Raw genomic sequence first — 25029 nt, 5'->3', positions numbered from 1 at the left:
GTTTTTCTTATTGTTTTAAATAAGACAGCGCCATCTGCCACACAAAAAAGCTCTGTCCTTGCACAGAAATCCAGCTGAAGTTTACGAACAAAGGATATGCTTCCATATCCAGTTCCCCTTGGTGTTTCTGTGCATGCGGACAAAATTGAATAGTTTTAATAGTAAAAAGTCAAAAGTTGACTTTTTGCCAATTAAATTCTATGTTTCTATGTACATAATCTACCTGGAACCAAATATTTTTGATTTTAATACAATGTTGGCCACTGTGGCTCTTAAAGAGACCTTATTTGATTTTGACAGATGAGAGAAAAATGTTTGTTTCAGAAGGTGATAAAATGTACTAGCATAAGGGGGGGGCACCAGCAGATGTCTGCAAAGTTTATTAACATTAAAGATACCCCTGGGAAACCTTGGCTATGATATGTCTATTGAAACACTGTGTACACATTTGAGACCATTCTCTTGCCTTTATAAATTGTAACCAGTGTACAAAACATTCTACATAGCCTTAGGCATTTTATTAAGCATGTTACCTTGAATGTAACACAGCAAGCACACTTCCAGAATGACCTCATTCACCATCTTCACTGTATTGCTGATAAACTTGTCATAAGCCTCTAGAGATATTTGGAATTCAGACCGATATCCAGAAGATACATTGATGAAAGCGTGGGGATATAATTACTAAAGTAGCAATTTTCAGTTGATTTGGTTTAAATTTCCCCTGAGGAACAGAGAAATGGAATGCTGGATAACATTAAATGGCGTGTCCATGTATTGTTTCACCGCCTATAGATGTTTACTTACACTAAGACAATACGCCAAAAAAATCAATCCAAAATGTTAGGTTTATTAATTACAAAATGTCTACTTAAAAGCTTCTTTATCCAGAACTGTTAGAGGGGTACAACCTGTATATTAAGTCCAGGCAAACATGGGGTCTTCATCTCCCTTCATCTGTCATCACAGCCTTGCAGCTCAGCACTCATGACTGGTTCCCATTGGCCTATTACACAGGACTGGGCCCTTACAGCCTCCTATCCATTATGGGGACTGGCCCGTTTATAGACTTTGGGGCTGGTTGCCCCATTGCGAGCATGAGGAGGGTAGGGGTCCTTTTCTTTAGCTTTGTACTGGGGCCCAAGATCTCTGATGGTGACCTAGTCTATATTTTTATATATTTCAATGGCAAATACAGTACTTTATGTTTTCAGATAAATGAAAGTGAACTCAAGGGGAATTATCTGGTTATATAACAAATTTCTGGGTCCATGAAAAATCAGATATTGAACTCTAATTACACAATACAAGCTTTCTTCCTTTGTGTAGAAACATAAAGGCATAATGATTCTCAAAACTTGGCCCGTATTATATAAAATGACAAAATTAAATACCTTTTCTGGATGGAACAAATCATTTTTTTAGATTATAATAAGAGTAGGAAGAATAATTTAAAGATGAATGACATGATTACGGCTGAAAAAAATGGGTGTTATTTAATAATATTAATAAAAGATATACATATTGCATGAAAAGACGACCTATATAAATTATATTCATAAATATAACCCCAGGGGGTATATGAAATAATATAGAAAAAAATAATAATAATTTTTTATGCGGCAAAAAATTGGCATGTTGTAGTCGCCATAAATACTGCTGAAGATTTGAAGTGAGACATGCAGTAGAGATCAAACAATAATTCAAGAAGCACAGTAGCATTTCTAATAAATTAAAAACAAGTAACTTTGTATAGTTTAATGTAACAGGCAGGTTTCTCATAAGATACTTCACACTTACTTCCTATAAATGCTAACGTATCAATCCCTCGACTAGGATTAGCTTGCCAGGTTACCATGGAAAATCACTCGGTGTCAATTTTCAATACTTCTCACTGGCATAATTCCATAAAGTAAAGAGCAAATAGAATATATTTCAACTCCTTGTTCCCCTTTTCATTTTATTATGTTATCTCTTGAAACCATTGTACACACACATGTGATATGTATTGTATTTACCATTACATACCGTGAGACGACATGGCTCTTATTTTGTCATAATACTCTAGACTCTAACGATCCACTGCCCATCTGTTTCCAACCTATGACTCTACAGAACTTTTTCTTGCATATATTATGATGATAACATTAACCATCCCTGGTGATTATGGTATTACTTTAAAACTCGTTTACATCCCCAAAACCAACCCTAAAATGAATACAAATGGGAACTTTGGAGTGACAAAAAACACTAATATATATATTAGTACGCTGTCTTATATATATATATATATATATATATATATTAGTGGACCTGTTGATTGAGTGGACTAATTGATTGAGTGCAGACATGCTGGTTCAAACAAGTAGTTTTGGATAGAAGGCACTAGTGTAAGGCCAGAACACATTGACGGTCAATGGTTTCAACTCCTGGAAGCCTAGGATTGTCTATTATTTTTTTATATTGGACTCCAATATAATATTGAACTTCAATATTTGGAAAATGGTAAAGGCCACCAATTTTCTTTAGACTATGCTTACAGGCAAAAACCTCCACTATAAGTCCTAAAGCTAAGGTTCTAGTAAAACCAAAACCTCTGACTGAAATACCCTATGACATGTCCTACATTATATGCACCAACTGCCCCTTTCAACCCATGGCTAATAACTTCTAACCACATCACAACTCTTTATCACAATAGTCGTAAAAATCATTAACACACACATTACATTTTTGAGAATTATTTTTTCTTATTAATAATATTTTATGAACACGTGTGTGTCATATGTGACCCAACATGCAACATATTCTATAAAAGAAAAAAAAAATTATAAAAAAAATATATATGGGTAATTTCATTACTTACCCCTATCTGTGTCATAAAGAAAGACATAATGATTCCAGCCGTAGTGATCTAGCAAACTGAGGAGAGCCCCCCGTAAAGATGGTCGCAGCTGCAGTACAAACTGACTTTCACCTTCTGTTGGGAAACTTGGCGTGATGAGAGAGATGTGCAAAGCACTGCAGAATGAGGTCAAGGTGTGTACAGATCTCTTGTCATATAGTCCAAAGATGGCAAATACTCCTCTTGAGTATTGGGAGCAAACTGAAAGGAAACATAGTGATCAATGGAGAGAATTCACAAGGTATATTCGGTCATATTTATCGGGAGGATTAATTCCATTATTCACATTCAGCAAATCTGAAATTTCAGTTTTCAAGCAGGTACGCGGAACAATAGTAACAGGTGCATTCTTTCTTAAGAACTTTCTGAGACGTCTCTCAACGGGGGGCTGCTATAACACACAGCAGGTAGTGAAGAATACAAAGCATAATTGCTTCCTTCGGTCTACACGAGAATAACCCATGCTATTTATATATAGACGTTTTCAATGTGTTTTGGGAAGTTCTAAATCTGAGAGTTAAAACGGCAGGTCGCATACTAGAGTACCCAGATGTGAATGGGTAGGGTAGGGGTAAAATGGGTTGGATTGCGTTTTTTTTATGTGGAAATCTAGAAGACCCAGGACTATTATGGAGGGTTTCTAAATCTGACTAGGCATTGTATTTACCACAACCTTGTAACCACTGTTTTCAAATAGTGCATTCTAATTAGTTTTATTATTTATTGATTTTTATAGTATCATCATGTTCAGCTGTGCTGTACTATAATATACCAGTGTGTTCCATTTAAGTGTTGGTAGCATAGCCCAATTACTTGATTACTACTAGTAAATGTGCTATGTCCAAATTCATAGCCGTTATCTATGTGGCATGAGTACCTGCAGGGCTGTCATGAGAAATCTTTGGCCCCCGAACAGGCTTAATGGCTAGGCCCTCTTGCCCCTTCCATCAGCCCACCCCACGTCCATCCCATTGTTCCATCCATAAGAACACTGTATTAGAATAGGGGCGAGCCTAGGGTTTGTGGCACCAACACCATACACTCACACTTGTCCATCCCAGTGGATAACATCATACACTAACATCCACACACGCTAACACCAGTACTGGGCATACCCCTCTGATGGTGGCCCTGAGGACCTGAAGGCATAGGCACGAGAGCTAAAACTAGCCAACCTAAAGTTTCTAGAACAGGAGTGTCCAAGTTTTTTCTGCAGTGGGCCACTTCATCAGAATTGTATACGTGTGAGGGCCGCACTGTGAGAAAATATGGCCTTTAATAAAATATGCAGATTAAAATAAACGCAATTTAAAATTAAAGTAAAAGCAAAATCTTTACTTTTCCTCTCACTGATTTCTGGGCCTAGAAAGTTTTGTGACTACAAATTCAGGATTCTGGATAAGTTAAAATGAAGTAGTTCTATTTATTTTAGGGATGCACTAAAATGAAAATTCTGGACCAAAACCGAAAATTCAGGGTTTACTTAGCCGAAACCGAAAATGACCCCCCCCCCTCACCTTCAAAAATAATAAAAAAAAATCCCACACTTTTAATAAAAGTAAGTTACACATCAAAATTGTACAAAAAAATTATATATTATGATTGTTAACAGCAATCTCAGGCATACCCAGATTCCAGCATGTACTGGTTGGCTGGGCATGATAGGAGTGTGATTGCTGTCAACAATCATATATAAATTAATAGTTATTGTATTTTTTGTCCAATTTTTGTGCGTTAACACATCACAATTCGACAAAAAAATCAACAATATGACTTGGCATGATAGGAGTGTGATTGCTAACAGCAAACACACTCTTTTTATACCCAGGCAACCAGTAAATGCTGAAACCTAGGCATGATGGGACTGTGACTGCTGTTAGCAGATTGCTGTTAGCTGTTAGCAATCACACTCCTATCATCCCAAGTCAGCCAGTACATGCTGGTACAGGGTGCCTGTAAGTGCAGACCCCATACTGCTAGCAGCATCAATACACAAGGGGGGCAGCTAGCCAGGTTTCAGCATGTACTGGCTGACTTGGCATGATAGGAGTGTGACTGCTAACAGCAAACACACTCTTTTTATACCCAGACAACCAGTAAATGCTGGAACCTAGGCATGATGGGACTGTGATTGCGGTTAGCAGATTGCTGTTAGCAATCACACTCCTATCATCCCAAGTCAGCCAGTACATGCTGGTACAGGGTGGCTGTAAGTGCAGACCCCATACTGCTGGCAGCATCAATACACAAGGGGGCAGCTAGCCAGGTTTCAGCATGTACTGGCTGACTTGGCATGATAGGAGTGTGATTGCTAACAGCAATCACAGTCCCATCATGCCTAGGTTCCAGCACTTACACATCCATGCTATCACACACACACAAATTCATTCATTCACAGATTCATTCCCTCAATCACGCATACTCATTCAAACACCCTCCCCCACCCCCTTAACTGCACTACAGCTCTTGATGCCCCTTACAGACTTCAGCAGGGGGCGTGGCCTCCCGCTTCCTATGTGCAGTACAATAGTCCCTCCCACAAGTAAGCAGCAGGGCTCTTGTGATCCTGGCTGCTGATCTCACGCGGGCCGCACCTCGAGGTCCCGCGGGCCGCATGTTGGACGCCCCTGTTCTAGAACATAGGTTAGCACTGCGTATAGGCAAAAATCTGTCTCCTATGAAGTCATGCATTTTCAATAACATCTGCCCTTTAATACACCATTAAGATTGTATGTGACACAGGGGGTCTCCAAACTGTAATATTAACATTATAAATTATTCACAATTCACAACATTTTAAATTATTTATTCTAACATGAGTGTTCGAGATGACAATTCCTGATCCTAAGAAACATTATTAATATGCCAAGATCTGCCAAGCTCTAGAAACTTCAAATAGATACTTAAAAATACCCTTTTTAGTGATATTTAAATCTAACTCAATGATTTCTGCTTTAAATATTGAAACAGCGCCTATAAATCATAAAAACTATACAGATATTTATCATTATAATGCACTTTATACAAAACATCATGAACTAATCGAAAAGATTTATATGTAATATTAAGCTTTCAGAAACGGCATGTTAATGCTTTTAACGCCGCATGAATAAAAGGTTAATAACAAAAGCAGGCGTACTTGTTATCTTTTTTCGAGTGTTCGAATCTGACAATTTTCAGAATATTCAACTATAAACACCAGCTGGGATAATTTTAACTTATTTCAGTTAGTGTGGAGAAAACTAAGAAAGCATATCCCAACACATGACTCACGTCTGTCTTAATAAATGAAATATTTACTTATTTTTAAACAAACGACTAACGCAGCCCTTTATTCGAAATTGACTAATAAAACAACCAGGATTCATCTAAATACACATACACTTGAAAATGAAAAACACTCAATCCGGGTTTATTTCAGAACGTTTTTGTAAAATAGCCCCTTATCCTGGGTTTAGAGGGGGAAAATGTTTAAATGTTTTATGGGGACCCTGTGGATGATCCATGGGTGTTTGTGCATGCGTGGGGCTAATAGCTGTCATTTTACAGTAATTTCCGGCCGGTTATACCTTTTATTATCAGCGCTTAATGGGAAACCGGGTCTATATCTAACAAAATAAGTGGCGTTATTATTTGCTAAGCTCTGATCTGAACAATTGTTTGTCTAGAGGGCATCAGTCTTTTTTGTCATACACTTCAATGCTAAGTTTTCACTTCAGCTTGGTAATGTTCAGAGAAACGGCGGCTGAAAGAAATTCAGATGAAAAGGAGAAGGCTGTTTTGCAATTTAAAATAACATATTTCACACGAAGAGTTCTATCTTTCTTACAAGAAAAAAAAAAAAAAGAGTACTACATTGACTGGGGCTTTAAACAAAATCACTTGCTGTTAACATGGGACCAAAGTCTTGGTTTAGCTAGACCGACTATCATTAATTTTGGATTAATAAAGTCATTTGCTGTAGGGCGTTCATTTTGGGAAGGTTCCCTCTGAGACGTGAAAACACAGAATTTGATGGCGGTTAAAAACCATTCGACCCATTTAGTCTGTATGTTTTTCCATGATGTGAAAACTCAAACCTAAATCAGTCAGTCCTTGGTCTCATCTTAGATTAAGGATAGCTTCATGCTTATCCCATGCAGGTTTGAATTCCCTCACTGTATTAGGCTCTTCTACTTCTGCTGGCAGGTTGTTCAAGGTATCTACCACCCTCCCAGTAAACTAAAGCTTCCACAAAGGACATCTAAGCTTTAGTAGCTATAAAATGATATATTGATAAATATTTAAATGATATCATAGCAAGAAACCAATATGCCTCCCTGATTACTAACACATTCCGCTCTGCTAAAATCTATTTCTAATATATTTAGAGATTATTATTATTAGAGATTATTATTACCTAGAAACTCTCCTCTCTACCTACTTACATCTCACATCAGGAATATATATATATATTTATTATTATTTTTTTAATATTTTTTTTTATTATTATTATTTTTTTATTATTTTTTTTTTTTCTACATAAACTTGACTTCTCCATCCAGCAGTGACACCTCAAAGTAACAATAATTTCCTCTGTACTTGTGGGTTTTTTTTTGTACTGAAATACCTCTCTAATTTTGATCTGACACGTGAAAAATGTTGCTGATTAGAGCAAAAATTGTAGCTGGTTATTATTAGATTTTTATTACTAGGCTTTTTGCCTTTTTTTCAACACATGTTAAATTAAAAGTATTTATTATTTGAATAAGAGAAAAGTCGTATTCCAGCAACCTACTCGTAGTTCCAAGTGAAAAGGAAGCTTGTAGAGCTGCCTCCTCCTTCCCAAAAACCATAAATCTTCCTCCAATCCCTGAAAAGGTCTGCCTCCTTACGTTTAGCATATATTTAACGCCTCTGCCATAAATGTTTCAATCCAATCCTACTTTGTTCCTTTTGTATCTAATTGTTTTAAATACATAACCCTGTAACTGTATTGTATAATTCTAAATGCTTTCCAGGACGTAATTGAAAATGAGAGAAATCCAAATGTATTTTTTCTTGTGTGTTACTCCTAAGGATTTGCTAAATTTGATGTGAGGCTTGAACAATTAAGACAAAAATCATTATTTTATGTCCTCTACCAATAGTGGCATATTCTGGCCAAACACTCCACCGCAAATTGGGGGCAGATAGCCTTATTGGGAGATTAGGCCCCATGGTGTATAGGAGATCTCTGGCAAAACAAGAGAGATCTCGATCCATAGCACACCCTACTTGGTGTTTTGTGTCCTTCTAAATAGAATGCCAGGATTTTATGTCATATTCTGGTTTTCTGTAGAATAGACAACAGCTGTGGAGGTAGATGCAGGGGGCACTGCTCTGCCACAGGCCTAGGGTAGCACTGGACATAAATATACCACTGTCTACCAAAACATGAATTACTCTAAGCACACTCTACATACTCCAATATAGTCACTGATTGGGAAAGACCCTGCGTTGCAAAAACAGCATGTGAAAGCTGCTTGGCATACCTGGGAACTCTCCGGGAGAAGCGCCGGTTCTCCGGGTCAATACCTGACTCCTCCAGGTCGCGGGAGCACGGTCTTGACATGCCCCACTCCCCGCCCATTTCCCCTTTAAACGTGGGTGTCAGCGGGAACACCCCCAACCTCAGCAGAAATGCCCCCGATGTCAGCAGGCCGGCCCATCGATGTTGCTCGGCAAATGGTGAATTTGCAGACCACTTCCACTGTTGGCACTCATGAGTGTCTTTGAGTCTGCCATAATGACTATGAAGCCAGAGTCACTGGGGCTTTTTTTTACTAAGCTGCTAGTAAAAGATGTCTCCAGTAGCAAGTTGAACTACAATTTGTAAATTTACTAATGCATCTGCAATTGAAAAAAAAAAATGAGACTTCAAGTTGAAAAAGAAAACAACTCACAGATTAATTGACACCTGAGTTGCTTGGAAGTTGCAAATACAAGTTGGAATTAACAACTAATATTAACAAATAATGAAAACTAACAGCATAAATAATATAAAATATAATATTATAAAAAAAGAAGAACATCATGACCCCCTATTAACTAATTGAGGTCAGTGATTGCCCCCCACTTCATCCTCTATACTATCTGTGGTGGTGTCAGGGACCTACCTCTGTTCCCCGTTGTCCGCGGGTATCTTCACCTGACGGGGACACCACCGGAAAACGGCACCTTCGTCCACGTACCATGCGGTCGCAGACCACTAATTGCTCAGTGGAATAAAACCATTGCGGTTGCACTATACCCTGGTTTTATCTGGTGTCTGCTACTTCTGGTGCTATCTGGTGTCTCTATGCGCCGTGCTCCAACCCCTACACACCTGACAGGTGGGACCAGAGATAATAAATAAACCGTGAATGAGGCACAGGGCCCAAGCGTACCCCTCTCATTCTCATCTACTGCACATAACTTATAAACCATTGGGGGCACCTGTGCTTCCCACCTCTATCTACTGGAGAAGAACCATTTGGAGAGGCACAGACCCCATCCGCAACCTTTAACTTGATCACAAATTATGCTAATAAAACAATCTCAAAATCTGATGCACCTTTCCCAAAAATACAGATCCTGGATCAGAAATAAAACTACCTTTAGCGTAAAAATAACATGAACTGAAAAAGAGCAATACAGAAGCATCAATGGCAATCAAACCAAAACCAAATAAAAAGTCCCTGACGCCTTATATCTTGTAGTGCAACAAAACTCAACAAAGAAAAACAAGCTGGCAAGCTAGACCTTGCTGAAGGCTACAGTGAGCCAAAGACAAGAACAATAAAAATGAGTTTTGTATGGCGTTCAACCGCCTAGAAATGAAGAATGTGTCAATATGCTTAACCTTTTGAGTGTCAGGAGATTTGTACAACCACCTCCAGTACTAAACATTTGACTTTTTAGTTAACTATTTGGATGGCGGTAATGTTTTTATCACTTTTAGGTTATACGTAGCGATTCCAAAAACAATTACCATATGAGTGTTTATAACATGCAGTCAATTCAACATATAAATAAATTATTGCATCATCAGAAGAAAAAGGGTAATCTCAGCACAAAGATGACGTTATTAATGTTCTCAACTCAAGGACCTTTTTGTTAGACTATAAATATGCCCAGAGATCAAGGATGTGCTACGAGTAAATAAAAAGTACTCTGAAACCCTTACAGTGCTTAGTATGGCAATCAGCAAGCACTTATTATCTCGGAACACTGTGTATCCTGGCCTCGGACGACTAGGAGATCGCCTTCTTGGACGATCAAGGCCCCCCATGTCCTGCTGCACAATGGGTGAGTTATAGGGGAGATCTGGTGTCAGCATTATATCTCGATATTCAACACTTAACTCTTCCTTTTCCAAGACCTTTAAATATGTATGCACGGATCTTACTTATATATGTTTTATAAATCTATGTACACACTATAAGTACTGCCATGCGCCCTTAATGTTGCATATTTAATCTGCTCCACTGTGCATTATACCCCTGGCATCCAGAGACATTTTTCTAAGGGGTCAAAGCCAAGATCAAAGTTATGTTTCATTCTCTCATTTTATACTCTCATTAATTCCAACCAGTTGTTTGCCTTATTAAATGTTAACATCATCTACTTCTTCTTTCAAAACATACAATTGCCCTTCATGCCCTGAAGGTTCCTCCACATCTGCCTCCACTTGGCCATGGTTCTTAACCCATGTGTATATGTTATTTTGTAGGTGTTCTTATAAGGACCTTCTTGGAATTTTCCGAATGCCGTGGGTTGTAAGTATTGCAACTGTTTTGTATTCCATTGTGTAGTTTTTTTAAATGTCATATATTTTTCTAACTTTCAGATTAATGTTTGAAATCTAAAAAAATTTGTAAAATACAGGAAAAGTGAACAGTTTCATTTTCTTAATTGCATCAATAAAAATGGCGAAACTTCTCATTAATTTCATCCTGGTTGAACACAACAAGGTCTATTTACTAATAAGTCCAGTCAATATGTTATAAAAATAATTAAATACGTAGGCATGAGTTCAGTATTTTGTATATAAATGATGTCATGGGCTGGGTTTATAAAATATCCCCTTTCAACCTTCCGATCAACGTAACTCTGCTTTTTATCTCACAACGGAGTTCAATTTTCCAGGGTCTACAATAGAACTTCGTGGGATGTTAATTAATTTGGAGAGTTTGAGTGGGTTTGGAGTGTTTTATGCATTGTTCTTTTTGTGTGGTTCTTACAAAGGAAAAAAAAAGGTGGTGACTAATGTTCACCTTGAGTTTACTGCTGAAGAACATGTTATTCAAACTTTCATATAGAGTAGTGTGCAATTTTGGGATGTAACAAGAAGTTTTTTTACATTTTTCTTTGTATTATGCTAATTTTAATGACAGCACATGGATTTTACCAATTAACAGTGATGATTTTCCCCCATAACTTAATTAATGAATTAATTAATGTTCCTTTAGATTCAATTCTGGGTTAAGCACCATAGATGGTTTCTCCCAGCCGTTTAGGAACGATGGCATGTTAGTCTGCTTGGCAGGGTAGTGTGCCATTGGCACAGGCAAGTACCAGAATTCAGTCTTGAACACATTGGAGGAAGCATTGCTTGCTTGCAAACATGCATCCCCTGTGCCGATACATATCGAGAGCTGCATACTGAAGTGGGCAGCAGCCGCTAGCAGGGCCAGCCTGGGGAAAATTGGCCCTGGCACTTTAAGACCAGTGCCTGCTAAATGATGTACATGTGGCCACCAGCGACATATGCTCGGCCGCACGATCCACTGGCATGGTCTACCTTAAAATGGCATATTTGCGGCAGCAAAGAAAAGAGAGTCATCTGGGGTCTCACTGAGGCAATGGTTACTCTACCAGTGCCTGTAAAGGAATGTATGATTTTTAACATCTGTTTATCTGACTGCCTGTCTTCTCCTTTTGTTCTCTCTTCATGGATGCTTGATCGTTTGGTGGGAGAAAGAGGTAGTTGGCCATTCCTGTTAAACTACCCAACGTAAATTCTATGGCACAAAAGTATGTGGACACCCCTCCACATAGGCAGCCGTTTCCATACACAAACATTGGCAATAGAATGGGCCGTACTGAAGAGCTCAGTGACTTTAGGAGGCACTGTCATTGGATGCCACCTTTGACACAAGTTAGTTTGGGAAATTTCAACCTTTCTAGATCTGCTCCAGTCCATTGTAAGTGCTGTTATTGGGAAGTAGAAGTGTCTACTATGAAGCAGTAGGCCGCGCACACTCACTGAGTATGACAATTGAAGAGCAAAAATCGCCTGTCCACTGTAGCATCACTAAAAAGTTCCAAACTGCCTCTTGAAGCCCAAGCACTCTGTCTGTCGGGAGCTTCATAAAATGGGTTTCCATGGCTGAGCAACTGCACATAAGCCAAATGTCACTACGTGCTATGCCAAGCGTCAGCTGCAGTGGTGTAAAGTATACCACCACTGGACTTTGGATCAGTGAAATATATTTTTCAAGTCACTAGGCTTTAGGCTTAATTTGGTGGACATGCCTTGTTAAATTATTGTCCAGGATCTTGCCTTACTGTATGTACATATCCTCTTACTCTGTGCCCCCTCATTTCATTTGCACTTGCCACCCTTGTCCTTAATTGGGCTTTTCCCATTTATCATGAAACAAAATTATCATATGTCAAGTCATGTTACTGCTCATTGACATATACAGGAATTACGCAATCTTTCATTGAATAACATGACAAATCTTCATAAAAAGCAAAATCATGGTGGTATAATATTTAATAATATTAAACATTAACACATATTTAGTCCTAATGTATCAAGGATAGCACAATTTCATTTAAACCTATGTATGGAGTAACAGCATATAAAACTGCTGGGTGCTCTGCCTTTAGTCAATATGCTTATTTCCAGTGAAGTCACTGTGGTAATGTATTAATGCATTTCTCTTAACCATGCTAAAGTACCCTGAAGCAATGTACATTATGTCACTTGGTGTGCCGGCCAAATACAATCCATGAGGACATTCAATTTTTAACCTTCTTTGCAAACGTTCAGATATCTCTAGTGTAGCGTGACGCTATGGGGTTTAGTTATATAATACAAGAGTTCTATTTCTTATGTTATTATATCATTGGTTTTTTGAATGCAAGGTTAAATAAATTTAAAAAAAGTACAAAAAAACATATAAATAATTGAAGCTTTTTGTGTTTAAATATAACCCAAAGAAAGGAATTGGGGGATAATGACCTATGATGTTTTACATAGAATTCCAAATGCATAAATGGTATATATAAATTGTATATTTAGTTTTATGAGTAAAAAAAAATAACAATACCCATTTAAAGTAAGGAAACATTAAAATAAGCAAACATTGTAGAGTGCAAAGAGCTTGTTTAAAGAAAAGCTGACAGGTAGACATTGTGGACGATAAGAGAAGTCACACAAGGCTGAAGACCCAATCCTACAGTTTACATTTTTAAACTGTTCAGGCAATCATTTGTACTTTAACGCTAAGTAGTCCCTAAATATTAATTTCTTCATTTTAAATGCTTGTTTTTGTGTAAGAATATTATTTTAGCATGTATGTGTTAGCATGTAGTCCCTGGGAGAGGGGAAGAGAGGGGCAGAGGACGAGTGAGTGTATGTATGTGTAAGTTGATGGTGTTAGAGTAAATTTTTTTAGTGTGGGTGTGTGTTATCAAATGAGCACTTCCTAAATGAGGACAGGAGTTTTTAAGCCCTGAGATGCCTAGCAAGGAGTGGGGACACCAAGATAAGATAAGACAGGGACTTAGATGACCCCAACAATGAGGAGGCTCAGGTGTAGGCAGGATAAGTTTAGAAAAATTGGCAATGCACAGATAGGTGGATAGGTAACCAGCAGGCTGGAATAATTTATGGGTACAGGATACAGTATGCCAGGTAATGGGAAAAGGATGGTCTGATGCAGCGGAGTTCAGTTCACTAAATGGGTAATCAGACAAGCCAGAGGACGATACACAGCGCAGGTAATCAGGCAAGCCAGCACGATACACGGGTAAAGCAGGGTGTGTATCTGGTAGACTGGTAAAATTAAGAAGTAGAACACATACAAATGGCTAATATGCAGCTGGCGGAAAACATATTAATCTAAAACAGAGCATTATTTTTGAAAACTGTTTTTTTTAAGCTAATGCTAGTAATAAAAAAACAAACAGAAGTTGCCCTTTAAGCAAGAAGAGATAAACATGTGACATCCAACAGATGACTGCATAACATCATGTTACCCACCATGACATCATATGACCTACAATGAAACAAACTGGAGAGGCGACACCGAAGACCAGTTTCTGCCTTTTGTAACAAGTCTCTGTTTGTTTCACAATCAGGGCCGGCCCTACCATGGAGCAGAATGGGGCAATTGCCCCAGGCGGCACTTTTTTAAGCGGAGGAGAGAGAGGGGCGCCAAATCATTTTTGCTTACACGCTCGGCGCCCCTCTCTCTCCTCTGCAAGCCCTCTAGCTCGGTCTCAGTGCCGGCTTGTAATGCTGAGCACCGGGAAATGACGTCATTTCCGGCGCTCATCATTACAAGCCGGCACCGTGGCAGAGCAGGGAGACTCACCGCAGGACTGCTGAAAGGTAAGTACAAAGGGGGGGGGGTTGGGTAGATAATAGGGAGGGAGGGAGAGAGAGGAAGGTTAGATAATAGGGAGGGAGGGAGAGGAAGGGTAAATAATGACCCCTGGCGGGGCAGGGGGGCCGCATTTTAATCTTCGCCCCAGGCGGCATTATGTCTCGGGCCGGCCCTGATCACAATGGAGGGATATTTTGTGTTAACTGATTAGCACTCCCTGCAGAAAGAATATTCTGCTCTCTGTGAAGAATTGCAATGACCTGACATTTTCTGAAATCAATGCTTACTGATTAATAAGCATCTGCTTCAAAACTTTGAATTTAATCTTTGGTGCTGGACATTTTGAAGTTAATGCAATAGACTGGTAAAAACATCATTAGGTTTTATCAATGTATTAATTCTGGTAATGGATTCTAAGTTAATTACGAAAAATTAATGTTTCAATATTTATTGTGTTTTCTCCATTGATACTTGTGGAAATAGTCCTTTCATCCACACAGTTATTTCTATGCACTTTGGATAAATTGTATCAATGCGAAAAGCTTCACAGTGGAGAAACGTACCAGTTTTGGCCCTTCATAATGAATAGTGAACTCACTAAAATCTTGTTCCTATCAGATTCAGTTAAACACAGCCACTCTCTGTACACTAAACACTGACCTTCAAAGGCACCAGCTTTGCAAGAGATCAGGTAATTTTAGTAGAACCATTGTCAAAGTATTCAACTTGACACACATTGGAATTTTATCCAAGACAGAAACACGAATATTACGGCAGATATGAACCAGTTGACCCTTCTAGTCTGCCCATTTTTCCTGATGAAAAGAATCAGACTTTAATTAGTCCTTGGTCTGGTCTTAGATTCACGTAATTATGTTTATTGTATTAGCCTCTACCACTTCTGATGGGAGGCTGTTCGATTTATCTGCCACCCTCTCGATAAAGTAAAACTCCCTTACATTACATCTAAACCTCTGACCCTCCGGTTTTAGGTTATGGCATCCCGTTGCAACATTTCTCCTTTGAAATTAACTTGTTTCTATCACATCTCCTCTCTCTCTCTTCTGATCTCCAAGTTATACATATTCAGATCCCTTATTTTTTTCCTAAAAGTCTTTATCCTGTAAACCATTGACTATTTTGGTACCTGTCCTCTGAAGTCTCTCCAAAATGTCAATACGGGGTCTCCAGAACTGTGCACAATAAGCTAGGTGAGGTCTGACCAGAGATCCGTAACGTGGCAGAACCTCCTCCTGCTACTAATGCCTCTCGCTATACAACCCAGCGCCCTGCCACGCTTTCTCAGACGCTTCATTGCATTAGAAACATCTGTCGGCTCTAAAGTGAACCTTGTGTTATTCTGGGTTTGGAGACTCAAAGGATTGTGTAGATTATTTTGGGTATATGGTTGGGGATGACGTTGTCTCAACTTTTTGAGCTTGACCTTAACTCACTTCTTCTAAGGGAGCTTTTTGGTTTTTTTTTTTGCTTTCACTTGGTAAATGTACTTAAGACATTTGGGAAATCAGAAGCAGTCACACAAAAATAAACATAGCACATCAGGTTCCTGAGTAATAAATCACATTGAATGAGTGCTTAGCAACAAATCCATTCTAACCTTGAAACCCTCTGCTCCGGCATTCGAGGATTTAAGAATTGTCTCAAAAATGTTAGTAAACATTTTTTGCAGTGACAGTACCTGATCCCTTGCTATTCACAAAATCTTAAAATCTAAGTTAGCAAAATATTTGTATTTAAAAAAATAAATACCCAGTGGCATATTATGAAATATTGTCTAAAAACATGACATTTATTCCTCTCTCTGTCATCTACATATATATATATAGATATATATATCAACTTTACATAATACATTAAATATTATATACATATATTTTATATAATTTTTTTACAAGATTGTGCTGTTTACTGCAAGTACTAAGATAACATAGGAAATAGTAAAAAATGGGTTATTAAAATCAATAAACTTTGAAAATCTACAACATATGCTTTTCTTTCACTTTGTGTGTATGTATGTTGGTTTTTTTGTTAACCTGTAATTTAGAAACATTGTATTTAAACGTCAAGCCTGTGGCCTCCATACAAATGCCCCAAGCACTCGCATCTCCAGGTTGCCATATCCCCTCTCCCCACTAGTGTCATCTCAGTAGCCTTCCCTCGGCCAAAACATCCTATCTCCTCTTCATCTTACTCAGTTGACCCTTCTAGTCTGCCCATTTTTCCTGATGAAAAGAATCAGACTTTAATTAGTCCTTGGTCTGGTCTTAGATTCACGTAATTATGTTTATTGTATTAGCCTCTACCACTTCTGATGGGAGGCTGTTCGATTTATCTGCCACCCTCTCGATAAAGTAAAACTCCCTTACATTACATCTAAACCTCTGACCCTCCGGTTTTAGGTTATGGCATCCCGTTGCAACATTTCTCCTTTGAAATTAACTTGTTTCTATCACATCTCCTCTCTCTCTCTTCTGATCTCCAAGTTATACATATTCAGATCCCTTATTTTTTTCCTAAAAGTCTTTATCCTGTAAACCATTGACTATTTTGGTACCTGTCCTCTGAAGTCTCTCCAAAATGTCAATACGGGGTCTCCAGAACTGTGCACAATAAGCTAGGTGAGGTCTGACCAGAGATCCGTAACGTGGCAGAACCTCCTCCTGCTACTAATGCCTCTCGCTATACAACCCAGCGCCCTGCCACGCTTTCTCAGACGCTTCATTGCATTAGAAACATCTGTCGGCTCTAAAGTGAACCTTGTGTTATTCTGGGTTTGGAGACTCAAAGGATTGTGTAGATTATTTTGGGTATATGGTTGGGGATGACGTTGTCTCAACTTTTTGAGCTTGACCTTAACTCACTTCTTCTAAGGGAGCTTTTTGGTTTTTTTTTTTGCTTTCACTTGGTAAATGTACTTAAGACATTTGGGAAATCAGAAGCAGTCACACAAAAATAAACATAGCACATCAGGTTCCTGAGTAATAAATCACATTGAATGAGTGCTTAGCAACAAATCCATTCTAACCTTGAAACCCTCTGCTCCGGCATTCGAGGATTTAAGAATTGTCTCAAAAATGTTAGTAAACATTTTTTGCAGTGACAGTACCTGATCCCTTGCTATTCACAAAATCTTAAAATCTAAGTTAGCAAAATATTTGTATTTAAAAAAATAAATACCCAGTGGCATATTATGAAATATTGTCTAAAAACATGACATTTATTCCTCTCTCTGTCATCTACATATATATATATAGATATATATATCAACTTTACATAATACATTAAATATTATATACATATATTTTATATAATTTTTTTACAAGATTGTGCTGTTTACTGCAAGTACTAAGATAACATAGGAAATAGTAAAAAATGGGTTATTAAAATCAATAAACTTTGAAAATCTACAACATATGCTTTTCTTTCACTTTGTGTGTATGTATGTTGGTTTTTTTGTTAACCTGTAATTTAGAAACATTGTATTTAAACGTCAAGCCTGTGGCCTCCATACAAATGCCCCAAGCACTCGCATCTCCAGGTTGCCATATCCCCTCTCCCCACTAGTGTCATCTCAGTAGCCTTCCCTCGGCCAAAACATCCTATCTCCTCTTCATCTTACTCTGTTTGCCTTCTCTGCTATATGGAATGCTTTGCCTTGAGCAGATGATTTGTTTGCCCTCCCTTAAAGAAGACATTGTAGACAACAAACAAATCCTTCTGGTCGTCCTTACCGAATGCAAAAAAATAGGTCTTATGATTTAAAGCAACCCAGTTCATAGGATTACATGCTCTGTGTAATTGAGAAGTAGACCAAGTTGCCCACTGGGCATTTTTCACTATGCCTAGTACAGTCCTTATCTCAAACACTACTTGGTCCTTGGTCTTGTCTTCAAAATAGCCTTTTGCATATCCAATGCATCTGTAAATACATTAACATGTACTACTTTTCTACACACTAAACAAGGACTGGACTGGAGATGATGAGGGAGCCGTGGTCCTTAAAGTTGGGAGCCGCACATTCTGCTCACGCAGCGTGTGGTCAGGCATATCTGCACAATGCAGATCGGGTGACTATGGGGCACTGCGAGGCACTGGCCCACTGCGGGTTTGCCCGGTGTGCCAAATGGCAAGTCGGAGCCTGCTCTAAATTGAATCTGAATTAATATTCATCAGAATGAAAATTTTATAGCAAGACAGGAGGCTTCGTATTTTGCATTAAACCTTCTTTACTGTTAACCTCCAGCAGCAAAACAGTTAACAGAGAACAATAAAACAACCAATAGGAACACAGGAAACAGTCTATAAAAGTCTGCAGCTCAAGAAACTCCTCCTCTTTCTTTGCTGCTTAACCTCCAGGTGAGAACATTCCATTATATTTCTTAGTGTCTGAGCTCTGTTGTATATTTATTTTATTTACTTACATTATCTGTATTTTATTTTGGGTACCTGTGCAGCTGGGTTTCTCTGTATTTCCCCTTTGCTGCCTTTTCCCTCCCCTGCGGGCATCTTGGTGCCCTCTCTTGTTTCCCTTACCTCGGTTCGGTTGTCTGTCAGGCCTTGTGGTTTCCCGCCCTTTAGGTTTTCTCGACCGCCATTCGGCGGTTCTCTTTTATTATTTTTTCTTCCTTACGCGGCGGCTTGGCCGCGTGTTTGTAGTTCCCCCGCCTGCCGTGTGTGAGTGCGCGGCGGCTTCCCGCGTGTTGCCGCGCGGCGGCTTGTCGCTTTGAGGCGCGGCGGTTCGCCGCATTGATGTGCGGCGGCTTGCCGCATTGATGTGCGGCGGCCTGCTGTTTTTCTGACGGAGTGCCGCCGCGTGTCCTTCTCTGTCCAACGCCGCGGCTGCTTCCCGTTCGGCGGTCTCCCTCGTTTCACCGCTCGGCTATTTTTCGCTGCGGGTCGTCCGCGGCGTGGTGGTGGCCCCGGTTTTTCTCTCTGGCGGCCTTCACCACGCGGCGCTCGGGCCGTTTGTAGATTTTGGGGCCTTTCTCGGCCACATTGCTTGTTTTTCTTTCAGGGTTTTTACGTTTTAGGTGTTTTGAAGACCCTTATTGGTTTACATTCGCCAGGGCATTTACAAGGCAAATAAAACATTGCATGTACTACACCATCTGGTTGAAATCTGACTTCAGGGTAACCCCCTGCTGACCTCTCCATGGGTGAACCCCCACTGCCCATTACTGTTATGGCCTTACCTTTAAGAATCTGTGGATTAACCCCTTTCAGGCCTGTTCTCTGGGGTGACCCCCTTCCTGGATTTTGGCTCACTGGGTGACCCCTTTTTACCTCTGCTCGGGTAGCCCCCCTGCAGTTATCAGGCGTGGTGAACCCCACTCCTCTGGGCACGTTGTTGGGGATACGGCACCTACCTTGCTGCATTTTACTGTTCGGGTGAACCCCGGTTATTTGGCCTGTGCCTGGATTTTGCCCTACTCACTCCTTGTTTTGTGTTCCCATCAGACACACTTGGGGTACAATGGCCGAAGATTTGCAAAACCAACTCCCGGCGGCTGTTCAGGCCTGGCTTCGCTCCGCACTGGCTGCGTCACTACCTGCCGCCCTAGAGGAGCTCCAATCTACGCGCCCGGCGCCCCCTAGCGTTTCCCCTACTGGGGTTGAGGAGTCAGATGCGGGTGGTTCGTCTTCCCCCGCGGGCACTGCTGCTTCCCAGAAGCGTACCTGGAGCGAACTACCTTCAACGTCAGCTAAGGGAAAGACCCCTCTAAAAAAGGCCCGCAGTTCGGCCTTTCCCATGATCTCTCCAACGGAGGACCTCGCTGACTATGAGGTTTTGGATGAGTACTGCGCTGGTTCGTCTGGACTGGCCTCCCCTGCCAGGGAACGAGACTTCGCTCCAGATCCTCCCAAAATTCCGCTCAACCCGTCCAGCGCTCCTGACCAACCGTTTGAGGTTACGGATGACCTCGGCACTCCGTTGTTTGACCCCAGAGCCCTTCGCCACCCACGCTCTTCAGAGTGGACTCCTTCGGCGCACATTGCCGAGTTTTTGCGGTTCTGGATCCGCCGTCCTCTAGACAAGGACGTACGTCAACGACTCCGCTCTGAGTGTCCTCGTCCTACGGTCAAGGATAAGGTCCTTAATACTCCCGAGTTCGACCAGACTTTCGTGACTTTCCTTACCAAGAATGGCAAAGACCCTCGTAAGGGCATTGAGCTGGGTTTGCGCTCTGCCCAAGATAAACTTTTGGACGTCTCGGGCCCCTTGACGCAAGTCTTTCAAATGGCTGACGAAGCCATCACTGATGGCACTCCTCTGGATCCCCAGTTGGTTCGCGACTGGACTCAGCGAGCCTTATGTCTTCTGGGCAACGCCAATTGTGCTATCTCCTCCGAACGACGCAAGGCGGCACTATTTAAACTGGACGCCAAGTTGGCCGAGTTGGCCCCTAAGGAGCTGGGCGCTGATGCTAAAGGTCTACTCTTTGGCGAGAAATTTATTAAAGATTTGAGCCAACACGTGAACTTGTTCACCTCCCTCACCAAGGCCCAGACCAACATGAGGCGTGTATTCCAGTCAGAGAGTCGTTTTTCCTCCAGAGCTGGCCGGCAGAGGGGTCGTGCCGCCAGCAGAACGGCCTCGTTTGGCTCAAGACCCCGGTTTCCGGACGCCTCCACAGCCTACCGCTCCCACTACCGGCTTCCGTTCTCCAGAGGTGGTTCCAGGGGCAGAGGCTTTTCGTCCTCCAGGAGAAGATCGGCATCAGGTAAGACTGTTTCCTATTCTTCCTCACATTCCTGTCGGGGGTCGGCTCGCCCATTTTTTCCATGTTTGGTCTCACCTCACGTCCGATCCTTGGGTCCTTCAGACTGTCATGGGTTTCCGTCTCGAGTTTCTCTCTGTCCCTCGGCAAGCTTCTCTCCCTCCTCCCCCCAGGCTGTCTCGCGACGCCGCGTCCCTAGTGCACTCCGAGCTGTCCTCTCTCCTAGAGAAGGGGGCCATCGAAAGGGCAGCTTCCCCTGCCGGCTTTATCAGCAACATTTTCTTGGTGCGCAAGAAATCAGGGGAGTTCCGCCCGGTGATCAACCACCGGGCCCTCAACAGGCACGTAGTGTACCGTCACTTCAAAATGGAGGGCATCCACCTCCTCCGCGACCTTCTCAGGGAGAACGATTGGTTTTCTCGCCTCGACCTAAAGGACGCCTACCTCACCGTCCCTGTCCATCAGGACGATCGGAGGTTTCTGCGGTTTCGCTGGCGCGGCCGCCTTTGGCAGTTCACCTGCCTCCCCTTCGGCCTCAGCTCCGCTCCGTGGTGCTTCACCAAGCTGTTGAAGCCGGTCATGGAGTTCCTTCGAGCCCGCGGTATTCGTTCCATAATTTATTTGGACGATATCCTTCTCATGGCCCAGGATATAGAGTCCCTGCGTCGCGATACTTACCTTGCGGTCCACCTGCTTCAGGATTTGGGGTTTGTCATCAACGAGGCCAAATCGGTTTTAGTCCCAACACAGATCGTTCAGTTCCTCGGGTTCTCGGTGGATTCGGTGGCGTCCGTCCTCAGACTTCCCCGCGACAAGGTCTTGGTGATCAAGAAGGAGATCCGCAGGCTCCTGCGCGGTGGCTTGGTCTCGCTCAGGAACCTCGCCAGGGTTATTGGCCTGCTGTCCGCATCCATTCAGGCCATATTCCCGGCCCCCCTCCACTATCGGGCCCTTCAGCGCCTGAAGACGAGGCACCTTCGCCAGTCAGCCTCCTACGACACGCTGATCTCCCTGTCGGACGAGGCCCGGTTAGAACTCCATTGGTGGTTGGTCCACATGGACGCGTGGAACGGCCGTGCCATTTTCGGGTCAAGTCCAGATTTTGTCTTGGACTCCGACGCAAGCCTGTCTGGTTGGGGAGCAGTTTGCGGGGATACTGCTACCGGGGGTCCTTGGACCACGGAGGAGCGCGATCTCCATATCAATTGCCTGGAACTCATCGCTGGCTCGTTCGCGGTTCGCAGCTTCATGAAGGGAGTCACGCATTGTTCCTTGGTGCTGCGCATGGACGTCTCCGCCGTCCGCTACATCAACAGGTTGGGGGGCTCCAGATCCCGGCTCCTCACAGAGCTCACCAGGGATCTTTACCAGTTCTGCCTGGACAATCATCTGTCCATACGGGCGGAGTACCTTCCTGGCAAGGAAAATCTTGTAGCGGATTGGTTTTCCCGACATTGGAGGGACGTGAGCGATTGGCGCCTTCTACCGAGCGTGTTCCACTCTCTCCACCTTTGTCGGGGTCCTCTCCATCTAGACCTTTTCGCATCCCGGTCGAATCGCCAGACAGAGGCGTTCTTCAGCTGGCTCCCAGATCCGCTGTCCTCGGCGGTGGATGCCTTCCTGCAGTCTTGGCCTCTCCAGGGAGCATATGCCTTTCCCCCATTCAACATGATCCTCCGGACTCTGCATGCGGTCAGTCGTCAGGGTGTCTGTATCCTTTTGCTAGCACCCCTATGGAGGACTCAGCCGTGGTTCCCGTTGCTTCTGGAACTGTCGTGCGCAGATCCTCTGATCCTTCCCTCGACCTGGGATCTGCTTCAGGATCCGGAGGGGAACCCTCATCCTCTTATCCTCCAGGATCGTCTGACGCTGGTGGCTTGGTTGGTTTCCGGGGATCCTGGCATGTGCCGGGCTTATCGGAGTCAGCTAGAAACCTGCTCTGGGGCTCTTGGGCCCCAGGCACCCGGAGATCTTATCTCCAGGCTTGGAACGCCTGGAGTCGCTGGTGTCTGGTTCGACACCTTGATCCCCTTACTGCACCTGTGACGGCGGTCCTTAATTTTTTGGCCCATCTTTTTTCCTTGGGCAGGTCCTACCGCACCATTAACTTGTTTCGTTCGGCCATTTCGGCTGCTCACGTTCCGGTGCAGGGTTTGGGTGTCGGTAAGGATCCGGCGGTCTGTCCTCTCCTTCGTGGTGTTAGGCTCTCTAGACCCCCGCAGGCTCGTTATCGGTCCTTCTGGGATGTCTCCCGGGTTCTCAATTTTTTGGAAACTTGGCCGGATAACGATGGCCTGTCTTTCCGTCAGCTTTCCGCCAAGACGGCTCTTCTCCTGTGTCTCGTTTCCTTTCGCCGGGTGTCCGATGTTCGGGCTTTTGATGTGTCCTCTTTTTCGTTTAGTCCCGAGGGTGTCTCGGTCTCCGTGTCTCGTAGGACGAAGTCCAACTCTTCCTCGGTGTCTTACCCTTACTTTCCTGAGCGGCCACTCCTTTGTGTGGCCCGGTGTGTCCATTCTTACCTCGCCAGGTCGGCTCCGTTTCGGTCGTCCCTCTCAGGTCCGCTTTTCATCTCTTACGTACGCCCCTTTCGTCCGGTCTCGGTCCCCACCCTTTCCAGGTGGATCCGTTGGCTTCTTCTTTTGGCTGGCATTGAGGGCTCCTTTGGGGCGCACTCGGTTCGCGGCGCGGCCGCCTCCGCGGCTTTGTCGGCCGGCTGTTCCCTTTCAGACCTGTTGTCGGCGGCGGATTGGTCCAGGGAATCAACTTTCCGGACCTTTTATTTCCGGACCCCGACTCATGCGGCTTTGGCGTTGCTTTAGCTGCGTTAAAATTGCAAAATACGAAGCCTCCTGTCTTGCTATAAAATTAGGGATTAATCTAGCCTTGGTGCAGTATTAATCTAAATTTTATTAAAGACAGGAGGCGAGTATTTTCCCCCCCTTTCTCGTTGTTCTGTCCCTCCCTTCTTTGTCTTCCTATGGTGGCATGTTTGGGGGGGTTATCGGGGGTTTGTCTATTGTTGCTTTGTGCCTATGAGTTGTCATGATTTACTGGTCTGTTGCATGGTACTGTCACGTTCTCTGTCTTCCAGGTCGTCCTCCGGTGGTGTGAGGTGTTGGTGCCATGGTGTTCCTGTTTTCTTCTCTGTTCCTAATGGGATGTTGTGGCTGTCGTTTTCAGCCTCGCAAAGAAAGAGGAGGAGTTTCTTGAGCTGCAGACTTTTATAGACTGTTTCCTGTGTTCCTATTGGTTGTTTTATTGTTCTCTGTTAACTGTTTTGCTGCTGGAGGTTAACAGTAAAGAAGGTTTAATGTAAAATACTCGCCTCCTGTCTTTAATAAAATTTAGATTTATACTGCACCAAGGCTAGATTAATCCCTAATTATTCAACATAGCCTACATTTTCGCTAGTAAGAAAAGACTAAAAAAAAGATTGGAATTTTGTGGATTAAAAAGGACAAATATCCTTAAATCAAATAAAACTCAACTTTAAAAAAATAAATGTAAAAGGTTGGATGCATATATTTATGTAATGCAAACAGATAAACGGCTTGCGAGATGAACCCAGTGGGGTGGTAAACAGCCGCAACAGGTGCAGGAAACAGATACTGCACAGAGCTCGGGACTGACATTTAACATGGAATACTTCAGTAAAGTATATATCAAGATATATTTTTCACTGAGCGGCAAGCTATTGAATAATTCATTGGAGGAGACGTGTTGGTGCTAATCATTGACAATATACTAATGCATTCTTGACAGT

The 25029-nt window shown here is 42.3% G+C and overlaps 1 protein-coding gene across 9 annotated transcripts in view; it reads right to left on the bottom strand.

Moving 5' to 3' along the window:
* Window positions 1–25029, bottom strand: part of LOC149288905 (glutamate receptor 4) — a 206348-nt gene that overhangs the window by 136857 nt on the left and 44462 nt on the right. For all 9 annotated transcript variants that reach the window (XM_089491230.1, XM_089491229.1, XM_089491235.1 and 6 more), the window contains exon 3: window positions 2867–3106. In XM_089491230.1, coding sequence (XP_089347356.1) covers window positions 2867–3106 — 240 coding nt within the window. The remainder of the gene's footprint in view (window positions 1–2866; window positions 3107–25029) is intronic.

This window comes from Sceloporus occidentalis, unplaced genomic scaffold, assembly GCF_023333645.1.
Source record: "Sceloporus occidentalis isolate IW3139 unplaced genomic scaffold, rSceOcc1.0.p SCAF_49, whole genome shotgun sequence".
In the NCBI taxonomy this organism is placed as follows: Eukaryota; Metazoa; Chordata; class Lepidosauria; order Squamata; family Phrynosomatidae; genus Sceloporus; species Sceloporus occidentalis.
The sequence above is the reverse complement of the archived record's forward strand: the minus strand, read 5'-3'. Positions and strand labels throughout refer to the sequence as shown.